This window comes from Rhinoraja longicauda, chromosome 18, assembly GCF_053455715.1.
Source record: "Rhinoraja longicauda isolate Sanriku21f chromosome 18, sRhiLon1.1, whole genome shotgun sequence".
Classification (NCBI taxonomy): Eukaryota; Metazoa; Chordata; class Chondrichthyes; order Rajiformes; family Arhynchobatidae; genus Rhinoraja; species Rhinoraja longicauda.
The window spans coordinates 41,447,104-41,460,994 of record NC_135970.1 but is presented as its reverse complement, the minus strand read 5'-3'; the positions used below and the strand labels follow the sequence as shown (position 1 = coordinate 41,460,994).

Sequence of the window (13,891 nt, the reverse complement as noted above, 5' to 3'; positions counted from 1 at the left end):
GGTGAATTTGATGGGATTGTGAGAGAGAATTGGGTACATGGGGAAAATACACTGAGACCTACCAGAAACTTGATGAGCCAAATGGCTACCTTCCATGTCCTGTTGATGTGACAGTTAACTATTTTCTTGAATTATGCAGATTAAATATCTTATGGGTCTGTTTGCATAATTTGTTTTTTATCAAGAGACACTTATGAAAATACTTTGTTACCAAATCACAAGTTTTATTTACCTGCTGCCTATTTAGGAATCGAAGTAACAACAAAAGTCAGGGAAGATAGGCGAGTAATGATTGCTGAAAAGTGAGCAGAATAATCATTAGGTGTCCATATTTGCAAAGTAATGCCAGTACCATATTCCTCCCACAAGCTCCAATGACACTTTCACAATTAATAGGGGGACTAATAAGTGGAGCACTTATGCGAATGTCATGTTACACAGAAAATGAAAGATAATTCAGTAGTTCTCATTTTAAATTCCACATGTATTTAATTATTTAAATTTAAAGCCTCTAATTACAATGGTGGGATATGAACCCGTCCATGTCTCCAGATTAAAACAGAAAATGCTGGAAATACTCGGCAGGTCAAACAGCATTTGTGGAGAGAGAAACAAAAATTCCAAAGATCACTGACCTGACCTGATTTTCGTTTCGTCCTGTTCAATACTTCCAGCATTTTCTATTTTCATATCTCCACTAACAGTTTTCATTTTGATTGACTTACAGGAGTAGTTGGGTAGGAGGCGGTATTCATTTTATTGAAAGAAAATCAAAATTTAAATCGAGCACTTGATATGCTATTAGAGTTTAATCAAAAATCAGATGAGGAAGTTGTGATATTTACAAAGTAATATGGAGAATTCTTATACCAATTAGGAATTTTCCCATTTTTGGAAGGAGAATAACACAGAAGGACGCCATTCTGCCCACTGGGTTCATGGTGGTTTCCAGGAAAGCAAATCCATTAACCAATTACCCCTTATCTTATCTTGCAATTTATTGTCTTTCACACATGTCCACCAATTTAATTTTAATTCTCTTTGTCATTAACTTCTTATAATTCATAAGAGCAGAATTAGGCCATTTGGCCCATTGAGTCTACTTTGCCATTCAATCATGGCTGATCTATCTTTCCCTCTCAACCCCATTCTCCTGCCTTCTCCCTGTAACATTTGACACCCTTACTAATCAAGAAACTTCATATCCACTTTAAAAATACTTAGTGACTTGGCCTCCACAGCTGTCTGTACAGTAAGAGATAGTTTAAAGTAACCAGTTAACGTGCCAGGACATCTGTGATGTGTAATAAAATGGAGAATCTCACACAGTCACTGGGGGAGCAAACAAACTCTTCAAAGACTATCCAAAGTCAGGATTGAATCTGGATCCTTGGAGCTGTGAGGTTGTAACACTCACTGCCTCGCCACCATGTCATCTGAAATAATTTTCCTCTGCATAAACCTTTCCTCTATTCTCTCAACATAAAACTACTTTTTGTAATTATGATAATTTTCTACTTTAGCTTTATTATATTGCTCATTATCATTCTTGTCATTTACTTTAGGTATATTCATATTTTTCTACGCCAATTATACAGACTAAATATACAGCGCCTCAATCCATTATCACAATTATTTTTCTCCTGGGAACAAAATAGGTGCACGTGAAAGCACCTAGAGCAGTATGAGTTCAAATATTCTTCAAAAGGAGTGGTATAAAATTCTGGGAGCTGATCCATCAGACAGTCTACAGGAGCTGAGACAGAATTACCAGAGACTGATCCTATTGGTGAGTCTATTTTTTGTGCATTTAGTAACTAAAAAGAATTGATCTAATAGGAATTATCTATGTATTTTCAAATTAAATGGATTTGGCCTACAAAGTATTGGTTAGCTTGAACTGGATTCAGCTTGGCAAACATGATCTTTGCCTATCTGAACTTGTATGGATTCTGACCATTAATCAACCTGAGGAGAAAGAGGAAAGCCTTAGGTCTCAGGCAGTCTAAGGCCCTGTTCTCGAACAATCTGATAGCCTTAACAGTAGTTATAGCTATGAATGAAACCTTGTTCCTCGAACAGTGATTTAACTGTTTCTAAATCTTATTTAGAGGCCTTTAGATAGACACAAGAAGCTGGAGTAACTCAGCGGATCAGACAGCATCTCTGGAGAAAATTAATAGGTGATGTTTTGGGTTGAGACCCTTCGTCAGACCTTCAGGCCTTTAGTTTGCTTTCGTTAGAAATAAAAACATAAACTATCCAGTGGTGCAACAGTACAGCTACTGCCATATTTCCAGTCATTTGATTTCAATCCTAATCTCTGGTGCTGTCAATGTGCAATTTCAACGTTCTCCCGGTGACAGCATAGGTTGCCTCTGTGTCCTCTGATTTTTCTCCCACATCCCAAAGACATATAGATTGTTAAGTTAATTGGCCGCTGTAAATTGCCCAGAATGTGCAGATGAGTGCTGGAATCTGGGGGAGTTGATGGAAATGTAAATTGAATAAAATAGGATAAGTGAAACTGGGTGCTTGATGGACAGCATGGATTTCACGGGCCAAAGGCCTGCTTCTGTGCTGAATGCCTCTTAAAACATTAAAGAATAATAAATAACAAGTGATTAGTGGGGATTCCGAGCCATGCCAATTTTAGTTGGCATTGGATGAGAGAAGCAGATTCTCCAGTGTAAAACTGAGAAATTCCTGTATGATTATACTACACCGTCGGACCTCTCATGGAATCCAACAATGGAACAGTTTGATAGATGCACTAACATCTGTCTGTCTGTGCCCTTGCTTTGCAACATGAAAATTTGATTTTCATGATTTTGATTAGATTTATACGTTTTTGTTTGATTTCTATTGGAGAATTAGTTCTCTGCCCGTGTGAGTATACTAACCCGACTTTGTGTGCTCTAACTTGTGGACCAAGCTACTGTGTGTGATCTTATTGAAAATCCAACGGTCCCGTCTTTACTTCTTGTCTGAAAACAACTCCACCAGACACATCCTCAATAAATTTCAGCGTACATGTGACAATAAATAAAGCAAACAGAGCCAAATTTTAAATTAGTTAAGAGAAGACACAAAGTGCTGGAGTACTTCAGCGGGTGTGACAGCATCTCATAGGTGACGTTTCAGTTCGGGACCCTCCTTCTGAGTGGTTGGGGGGGGTGGTGTGGGAGATGGAACGCTGGAATAGAGTCGGGGTAGTACAAAATATGGCAGGTTGATATAAGTGAACAGGGTTTTTTAATAGGCAGATGTTGGACTTAGTTAGGTTGGCAATTTTTTTTTTCCCTTTCAAAACTCCCATGTTGATAATTCTACCATTCTTTTCAATGTAGCCTGCAACGACACCTTTAATTATATTTTATTTAATTAAATTAATTGTATTACGCAAACAAGCTGGTAGTTCCCACTTTTTTCCCCTCCCTCCTTTCTTAAAAACAGTAGCGCCAAATATGATGCGCTCCAATCCACAGCAACAATTCCAGATACGATAAAACTTTGGAGAGGGTAACCAGAACGTTCTGAAGCTCTACAGCCACCTCTTTCAAAACTCTGGTATGTAGAATATCTGGTCCTTGTGATTTATCGGCTTTTAGTCTCACCAACTTCTCTAGTACATATTTCCTTCAGTACCTTAAGCTTATTAGATTGTTTACTGTGTTATATCAAAAGAAGGACAACGTAGTGTTTCACTCCTGTATTCCTGATTCTTCATTATAAATTTTCCTGCCACTGTAAGGGTCTGACGTTTGCCCTTGCTTCTCTTTTTTTCTTTCTACACACCTCCAGAAGCTCTTATGGTAAGTTTTTATGTTCCTTGCCAGCTTTTATCATTATCAGTTTCCTGGATATTTTTTATGGTGTTCTTAAAATGTTCCCAGTTCTCAAGTCTACTGTTCTTTCTGACATCTTTAAATCTCTTCCTTGGAGTTAGTATTATCTGTGACTTAGTCTGTCAGCCATGGATGGTTCACTTTTGCAATTGGATTTTTGTCCCTTAAAGGAATATATATTTTCAACAAGTAATGTATTATTTCTTTCAATATTAGCTATTACCTATCCACCATCATACTTAGCAATGTAATTTCCCAATCAATCAGAACCAGCTCTCCTCTCATATCTTCAGTTTCCATTGTTCAGATGTAAGACCCTGGTTTCAAATTCTGTGTAAATTTCTAGCATACTGTGGTCACTCTCTTCTCATAATCAAACATGCATGGAATAATTTAGCACCCAATGAGAGTATGATATATTATTTACATATCTTTGATCTTGACTCCAGGCATTATTGTCTGTTGACAGATTAGCAAGCCTACAGTGTGTTCATGTGTTAATTGTTTTAAAACATTATAGTAGTGCCTAATTTGTGGTGTTTTGTTCAAGGAAATGAGCCAAATGTAAACATTGATTAATGATCCCAAGCTTTGATAAGTAGCTTTCTGCCTTTTAATAATTTCAAACTATTCTTTCTCTGCACAGCTCCCACATCGCTATGAGCTAAAGAAATATCTGCTGGGGGGGGGGGGGGGCAAAATGTGATTATTCAGGCAACGTTGACAGCAGTGGCACTACAACCTTTGTGTTTATCTGCTTAAAATGAGACTCTTCAGACCTCCTGAAGACTGAAACCATGTTTCTATTATATCTGAGATTTTGAAATGCTTATAACTTAAAATGCAACCAATATACTCTCTGTTCCTTATGTGGATTAGCTTATATGTTCTTTGTCACAACAAATTAATCCATGCTACTTCATACAACCAAGCATGTAAAATCTACATTTAGTTTCTGATGATTTAATTAACTTCCATTTATAATGATATTATTTGGTACCTCAGTTCTGGAGTAAATGTGCCTTGCATGCTATGAATTGTTCGATAAGTAAGTGCAGAATATTTGCAAACAGCAAGAATGATGATAAGATGCAAATCCAATTTTTTTTTCCTGTTGGTGGCATCGAGGCAGGGTTGTTGACTGGGAAGTGGGAACTATTTGAACATCTTTTAATGGTTCCAGTCCTTTGACTTGACCTAAATAATTAGGCAGGAATTAGTTTATTGAGTCAAGTGAAAGCAGGAAATTGCATTTATACAATTTTTTATATCTGGTTTGTGCTTTACAGATTATCAGTACTTTTCAATCACGTTTTTTTTAAAAACTTTGTTTTAGAAAGTAACAAGTTAAAATAATACCTAATATATTGACTTCTGAAATAATTAACACATTGTTGAGATTGAGTCATAATGCAGTGAATTATCAGCATGAAAAGATTGGCTTCAGCCGTAGTTTTATTTGCTATTATCCTTAAATTCAGAATATTCACTTTTACTGTTTCTAAAAAAAGTTTTTAGCAATAATCTAACGATGTATCTCTGAATATGATTGCCACCAACTGCAATCAGATTAGAAGTTTAACTTTGAGAGCATCTATAATTCATTGGTCAAGTAGTCTAGTTGTACAACACAGTTTGTAGCTAAAACAGTTGAGCGTTTGGGCATCTAAGCATCTGGTGGATCTGCATGGCGTTGAGTTTTTGTGAATCTTCTGGTGAGTGCACATATACAGCTACTGCATCTTTATGATGCTGTATATGTTTGCACTCTTGGGCCTAGGTGGTGTCAGATGCATGTACATCAGTTAGGTCCATGTGATATGTGCTGCACATGGAGAAACTGAATCTATGTGGTAGTGTAGTATCAATTTTTTTCCCCATGCTGTACCTTTTTGTGTGTAGAACTAGTCACCTTAAACATTTGCAATGCAGGTTATGGTAATACCTACTTTGCAAAGTCAATAACATGAAATATATGAGGAAACGCATCTGGAAGAAAATACCAATTCATTGAAAACTTGCTGTAATCTCGGGAAATTGGGTGGTAGCTGGTCAGGCAGAACAACCACTTTTCTTTAATTACAAACTTTTCACAGGTAACAAGCAAGTTAAGTTTTTACAGATTTTGTTTTTACAAATAAATTGATTTTGTCTGTAACTAACTGAAAATACAAACAAATCACTAGATATGGTAACCATGTTTCTATAGAATTGTATGATACATCTATAGCACATAGACTGATTAGAATGAACAATTACTAAACAAGAAGAAATGGGGAAACTAGTCTTGCTGTTCAAATGAATGAAAGTATGAATGTCCATTGGACTTGTGAATTTAATGATATTAAGCGAGCTGGTTGTATATATGTGTGTCCATAAGTCAGGCATTCAATACCTGAGAGGCCTTGTATTGATGATTAGTTTAGTAACTAACGACAAGGCTCACCCAGATCCCAATTAAAGAACATTTTTCATAAGAAGATGGTATAAGCCTATCTGACAAGCCTATTTTATTACAAAAATTATCCCTGCTTTCCACAGGCATTAGGTGGCAGTAGTGTGATATTATTTATCCCAGCTATGGGTTTTACAATCTTGGTAAAATATTGTTGTTTGGATGCACCAAGAATATAATTTATTAACTGCCTTTGGATTAGGAATGAAATAACCTGCCCACTGTGATAATGCCAAACACTAGATATGCCTTCTACTGATGCTGGTTACAAGGTCTGATCAGTTGGTGGCTTGTTTCGTGATTATTTTGGCATTTCTTTGTGATTTGAAATGAATTATGCATGACAGCAGTTTAATTCTGGTGTGGGGAGGTTTCAATGTATAAGGACATTTTATTACCAGATCAAATCTGGGAGAGGACATCCTTGGGGTTCAGAATCCTTGGGGTTCAGATCAGTGCAATCACTGTACATCAAGTTTAAAAGAATACCATGCTCTTGATTTTATTCAAGACATGCTTCCGGTTGCAAATTCATAGACAATAAGGCATAATACAGGTAGTTATTGAAATGAGTCTTAACATACTAAAATGTACTTTAAACAAAAATAAGTAACAATTTCAGAAAGCTTTTTATTTTTAATATTTCAACAACCTCAGTTAGGTGTCCTTTTTATGCAATGTTGTCCACTTCTGCCTTTAAAAGATAATAGTTGGCTTCCAGAAAAAGAGAATAGAAGCAACAAGATGATAATTGTTGGCTTCCAGAGGAAGATAGAGTAATGGGTCAATATGTGATGTACTTCAAATTTTCTTCCATCTGTACCATTTTGCGTGTAATTAGACACCTTGACCTTTTGCATGGCAGGTTACAATAGCATCTACTTTGCGTATTTTAGAATATTGAATATATGAAGAGACTATAATCCTCTAATTTACTCTCATTTAATTATTTTCAATTCCATGATTTATATACATTTTGATGTGGAATTTTGATCATCTAATTAAGTGTGAGGAGTCACATTTAGTTTAATACCATGTTCAATTAGGCTTGTATACACTGGAATATAGAAGGATGAGGGGGGATCTTATTGAAACATAAGATAATTAGGGGATTGGACACATTAGAGGCAGGAAACATGTTCCCAATGTTGGGGGAGTCCAGAACAAGGGGCCACAGTTTAAGAATAAGGGGTAGGCCATTTAGAACGGAGATGAGGAAGAACTTTTTCAGTCAGAGAGTGGTGAAGGTGTGGAATTCTCTGCCTCAGAAGGCAGTGGAGGCCAGTTCGTTAGATGCTTTCAAGAGAGAGCTGGATAGAGCTCTTAAGGATAGCGGAGTGAGGGGGTATGGGGAGAAGGCAGGAACGGGGTACTGATTGAGAGTGATCAGCCATGATCGCATTGAATGGCGGTGCTGGCTCGAAGGGCTGAATGGCCTACTCCTGCACCTATTGTCTATTGTCTATAAATGGCATATTTCCACTTCTAAAGCTGGAGCTTAAAATTAATTAATTTGCGAGTTACTTTTCTTTTAAGTTAGCTGAGTCTCTAAATTAAAACGGTTAAGAAAATGACATTGTATTTTCTTGATAATGGAATGCATGTTCATGCATGTTGCAAGTCATAAATAAGACATGGGATCCACAACGATGGACATGGAATTAACGAGCGATAAATACATGATTTACAACCACACAATAGGAATTTGATTGTTTGGGGCCAGGATTTGTTTTTCTTAAATTGGCCCTTTTTTGCCTGATGCCTGTCGTCCTTTCATGATCCTTTTAGACTAGTTAAAATACCTTATAGTCAGTAAAGTATTTTTGAAGAATAGATATTTTTCCAATAGGAGGATTGCAAAAGCCAATTTATAAGTAGCGAGCTCTGACAAACAGTAAGATGATTATTATTAGATAATCTAAATTTTATTTTAGTGACTTTGGTTCGTCTTAGGTGGAACACAAGGGACTAATTGGATGCCCTTCTTTGAAATACTGCCGTGTGTATTTTTATGTCCATCTTCAAGGCCTTGGTTTAAAGTCTCTTTTGGAGAAAAAAACAGGATCTTCAACAGTGCTGTATTATTTTCTGCACTCGAATATTAATCTGTAGTTTTGTACACAAGTCAGTTGATGGGATTTATAATCTCCTACCTTAGGTTAGTGGGTTCAGGATCTGAGGAAGAGGTCGAGACTGATGAAAGCCAGTAATTATGCTACAATGGTTTAAGGCGGGCTCCAGATGAATACAGTTGAGTACAGTTTCATGTGGTTCAGAGACTGCTAATGACTTCAATTAATGTTTTATAAATGTATTATCTACAACATCTAGACTTTAATTGAGATAACTAGTGGACCAGTTTTGCACTATTTTTATGTATATTTCACTGTTAATTTTAACGGTCTGTGTTTTCACTTCTGTTTAAACTTGTGAAATTAGCAACTGCTTGTGATAGAGAGACATGTAGAACTGGAAAAAATGTGTTAGTTTGGGGAATTTTGATAATCAAAATAAGTGTGAGGAGTCACATTTAGTTTAATATCATGCTTTATTTTTCTAGATTAACCCATAACCTACTAGAAATTGACTTGCTCCTTTGGCATACTGGTGAAGACATGATTCTTAATGACGTATAGTATTTTTGAATTATTATGAAGGTTCTGAACTTTTAACACATTTAGTGTCAGAATGGGAATTTGTTGGTCATGAAATGCTGTACAAATCAGAAGCAGGAGTAGACCACTCAGCCATTCAAGCTTCCTCTGCTATTCAATAAGATCTTTGGTGATCTGATTGTAAATTCAGCTGTGCATTCCAGCCTTCTGGTAATCTTTCATCCCCTTGCTTCTCAGGAATTTATCTGCCAGCTTTCAAATAATTTCTGAAGTAAATTATTCTAAACATACAGTTGTTTAAATATACATTTTTTGGCATAAGGGCAGATCTTCTCATCCTGGTTGTTCATAGAAGGTGATGCGGGTGATGATCTTTTCATTTGAACTCTTGCAATCTGTGATGAAAGCTGTACCACGATGCTTTGTAGTTTTAAACAATAGGATAACTTCATAGCATTATTTAGAGTCAACTATTTAATTGTGCATTTTTCACAATGCTAAGTTGCAAGAGCATATTAACATTTTTTCTAGAATCATGGTAAGAATTTACAATATGAGTTACATGAGTGCAGCGGTGTACTGCTAAAACATAGAAACATAGAAAATAGGTGCAGGAGTAGGCCATTCGGCCCTTCGAGTATGATCATGGTTGATCATCCAACTCAGTATCCCGTACCTGCCTTCTCTCCATACCCCCTGATCCCTTTATCCACAAGGGCCACATCTAACTCCCTCCTAAATATAGCCAATGAACTGGCCTCAACTACCTTCTGTGGCAGAGAATTCCACAGATTCACCACTCTGTGTGGAAAAAAAACTTTCTCATCTCGGTCCTAAAAGACTTCCCCCTTATCCTTAAACTGTGACCCCTTGTTCTGGACTTCCCCAACATCAGGAACAATTTTCCTGCATCTAGCCTGTCCAACCCCTTAAGAATTTTGTAAGTTTCTATAAGATCCCCCCTCAATCTTCTAAATTCCAGCGAGTACAAGCCGAGTCTATCCAGTCTTTCTTCATATGAAAGTCCTGCCATCCCAGGAATCAATCTGGTGAACCTTCTCTGTACTCCCTCTATGGCAAGAATGTCTTTCCTCAGATTAGGAGACCAAAACTCCGAGATTAGGAGAGAAAAAGGATGGGTGATGTCTCGGGTCAGAACCCTTCTTCAGACTGCCCAGGTGTCGACCCGAAACATCGCTTATTTCTTTTCTCCAGAGATGCTGCCTGGCCCACTGAGTTACTCTAACACCTTGTGTCTATCCTCTGCACCCAGGTGTCCTTCTCTTCACACTGCCTGTTGTGCCTGCATATGGCATGATTGTATTAATGGATAGTATTATCTGATTTAGTTGAATAACCCTCAAACAAAAGCTTTTCACTGCATCTCAGTACACATCATGGCCCCATAACAGAAGCATCCACGTGGTGGGGCTGGAAACTGGAAGTGTCCTGAGCTTATGCTGCTACCACCATCGTCTACTGTACAAGTGATGGCTCCCACTGATTGTCGCCGGAAGCTTGCGCCATTTTCAGGACGGACGATGACAGTGATGTCAACATTTGAAACACAGATGATGGACATGAAAGAAGAAGAAGTACACATCACAATATTCAACCTCAGCCTCAACCAAAACTAATGCAATGGAGACATTGCTGTGGCTTGTGGTTCGATGAATACTGAATGAGTGCATGATTAGACATTCATGCAATATTGACAAATCTTCCTAACCTTTGGTCTGAAGAAGGGTCTCGACCTGAAACATAAACCAGTACTTCTCTCCAGAGGTGCTGCCTATCCCGTTGAGTTACTCCAGCATTTTGTGTCCAACTTCAGGTTAAACCAGCATCTGCATTTCCTTCCTACACATTTCGTCTAGAAACATAAAAAATAGGTGCAGGAGTAGGCCACTCAGCCCTTCAAGCCTGCACCGCCATTCAATATGATCATGGCTGATCATCCAACTCAGTATCCCGCACCTGCCTTCTCTCCATACCCCCTGATCCCTTTAGCCACAAGGGCCACATCTAAGTCCGTCTTAAATATAGCCAATGAACTGGCCTCAACTACCTTCTGTGGCAGAGAATTCCACAGATTCACCACTATCTGTGTGAAAAAAAACTTTCTCATCTCGGTCCTAAAAGACTTCCCCCTTATCCTTAAACTGTGACCCCTTGTTCTGGACTTCCCCAACATCGGGAACAATCTTCCTGCATCTAGCCTGTCCAACCCCTTAAGAATTTTGTACGTGTCTATAAGATCCCCCCTCAATCTTCTAAATTCCAGCGAGTACAAGCCGAGTCTATCCAGTCTTTCTTCATATGAAAGTCCTGCCATCCCAGGAATCAATCTGGTGAACCTTCTCTGTACTCCCTCTATGGCAAGAATGTCTTTCCTCAGATTAGGAGACCAAAACTGTACACAATACTCCAGGTGTGGTCTCACCAATGCCCTGTACAACTGCAGCAGAACCTCCCTGCTCCTATACTCAAATCCCCTCGCTATGAATGCCAACATACCATTCGCTTTCTTCACTGCCTGCTGCACCTGCATGCCTACTTTCAATGACTGGTGTACCACGACACCCAGGTCTCGTTGCATCTCCCCTTTTCCTAATCGGCCACCATTCAGATAATAGTCTGCTTTCCTGTTCTTGCCACCAAAGTGGATAACCTCACATTTATCCACATTATACTGCATCTGCCATGCATTTGCCCACTCACCTAACCTATCCAAGTCACCTTGCAGCCTCCTAGCATCCTCCTCACAGCTAACACTGCCCCCCAGCTTCGTGTCATCCACAAACTTGGAGATGTTGCATTCAATTCCCTCGTCCAAATCATTAATATATATTGTAAATAGCTGGGGTCCCAGCACTGAGCCTTGCGGTACCCCACTAGTCACTGCCTGCCATTCTGAAAAGGACCCGTTTATTCCTACTCTTTGCTTCCTGTCTGCCAGCCAGTTCTCTATCCACATCAATACTGAACCCACAATACCGTGTGCTTTAAGTTTGCATACTAATCTCTTATGTGGGACCTTGTCGAAAGCCTTCTGGACGTCCACAGCAACATTTGCAAACTCCGATATAATCCCTGAGGTTTGTGGTGAATGTCCCCATTATTGTCCCTCATTCTCATCAGCACGAAGTTGCTTCCTCATCCGAAGTTTAAAATCCATTTTGAACAATTTATGCCATTAATTTTATAATTCAGAACATGGAATGTCAGATGTAATTGTGAAATAGAAAGTACTATGGATTTTGTGTTCTTATTATCTTATGTTCATGGTGTCTGTTTTGAAACATTGCAATTTCAATAGTTAAGGTACTTTTGTAGAGCAATTTCAGGCAAATATTCCAAGATTTGGGCAGCCTCCACATTGATCCAGGAAAAGCATAATAAATATCCAAACAATGTGCCATTTGGATGGGAAATTGAGGGTTGTGATATTCCTTTGGAACTGCAGTCCTGGGCCTTTTAAGTGACAGAGGTTACATGTTTGGGGAAATACTGTAAAATCTTTTAACTAATGGAAGAGCTTAATAATCTTGATATCTTGGTCAATAGACAATAGGTGCAGGAGTAGGCCATTCGGCCCTTCGAGCCAGCACCACCATTCAATGTGATCATGACTGATCATTCTCAATCAGTACCCCGTTCCTGCCTTCTCCCCATACCCCCTGACTCCGCTATCCTTAAGAGCTCTATCTAGCTCTCTCGTGAATGCATTCAGAGAATTGGCCTCCACTGCCTTCTGAGGCAGTGAATTCCACAGATTTACAACTCTCCTTCTTCAGGTCAACCTTCTTCTCTCAGCCACATCAGCTATGCATGATTAACTACTCGGTCATCTCAGTTGATGTGTGGAATTTTGCTGTGCAGAAAAAATGATTTTGTAATGTCTGTGCATCCCCTGAAATAATTAGTTGCTGACAAAGTGTTTCAATGTAAAAAGACCATGTACATTCAATCTCAATCACTTATAAATAGATCAAGAAATTACAAAACTCCATTTCAATATAGAATTAAGCAGTGCAAGTAATTAACCTTTAGTGCTGCTTCCAATCTTGGACAGGTACAGTTACCTTGTGACATTTCAATAGTTTATTCTCTCAGCAGTTAACAGGCTATGTTGCTTGGGGAATACTGTGATCCTGCTGCAGTCTTATTAATTTGACAGGATGATCAATTAAAGAAAGAAAAGCATGAAAGTGTTGACAGAACATTTTATCTAATTAGGGCCAGATGAACCCATGTGCCCACAGAGCAAGGTGTAGATGAATGCTTGGGTGCAAATAACTGACCTCCACATTTCATTTGAACATTTTTTTTACACTATTTCAGTATACATTAAGCATCAAATAGGTAATAAATATTGTTTTAGTATATCTGTTTGAGATTTCTACATGCAGAAAGCATCTCCATGAGGCTCTACCTCAAAAAGACAGCATCGATCATCAAGAATCCCCACCATGAGGTATAGAAGCCTGGTCCCACAGGTCGGTTAGGGAACAGCCGGTTTATAGAAAATCGCATCTCCGTCGAGGTAAGAGATTGAAAAAAAAAATCCCTAGCCCACCCCCCCCCCCCCCCCTCATAAAACAAACCAAGGAACACTAAAACATACTCTTTAACACGTACTTAAAACAACAAAAACAGAAGAAAGGACAGACAGACTGTTGGCGAGGCAGCCACTGCTGCCGCCACCCAGTGTCCCTCTAGTCCTTACCTTTCACCCCATCAGCCGTCGCATACAAAACATAATCCTCTGACATTTTCGCCACCTCCAATGCGATCCCACCATGTCATATCTTCCCATCTCCACCCCTTTACGCTTTCCGCAGAGACTGTTCCCTCCACAACTCCCTGATGAACTCATCCCAAACCATCCCCTCCCTCAGTACCTTGTGCAACCGCAGGAGATGCAACACCTATCCCTATACCTCCTCCCTCGACTCTGTCCAGGGACCCCG

The 13,891-nt window shown here is 38.8% G+C and overlaps 1 protein-coding gene across 2 annotated transcripts in view; it reads left to right on the top strand.

Moving 5' to 3' along the window:
- Nucleotides 1-13,891, top strand: part of dnajc24 (DnaJ (Hsp40) homolog, subfamily C, member 24) — a 51,660-nt gene that overhangs the window by 1,801 nt on the left and 35,968 nt on the right. For both annotated transcript variants that reach the window (XM_078414881.1, XM_078414882.1), the window contains exon 2: nt 1,566-1,789. In XM_078414881.1, the coding sequence (XP_078271007.1) occupies nt 1,685-1,789 (105 nt within the window). In that variant the 5' untranslated portion in view covers nt 1,566-1,684. The remainder of the gene's footprint in view (nt 1-1,565; nt 1,790-13,891) is intronic.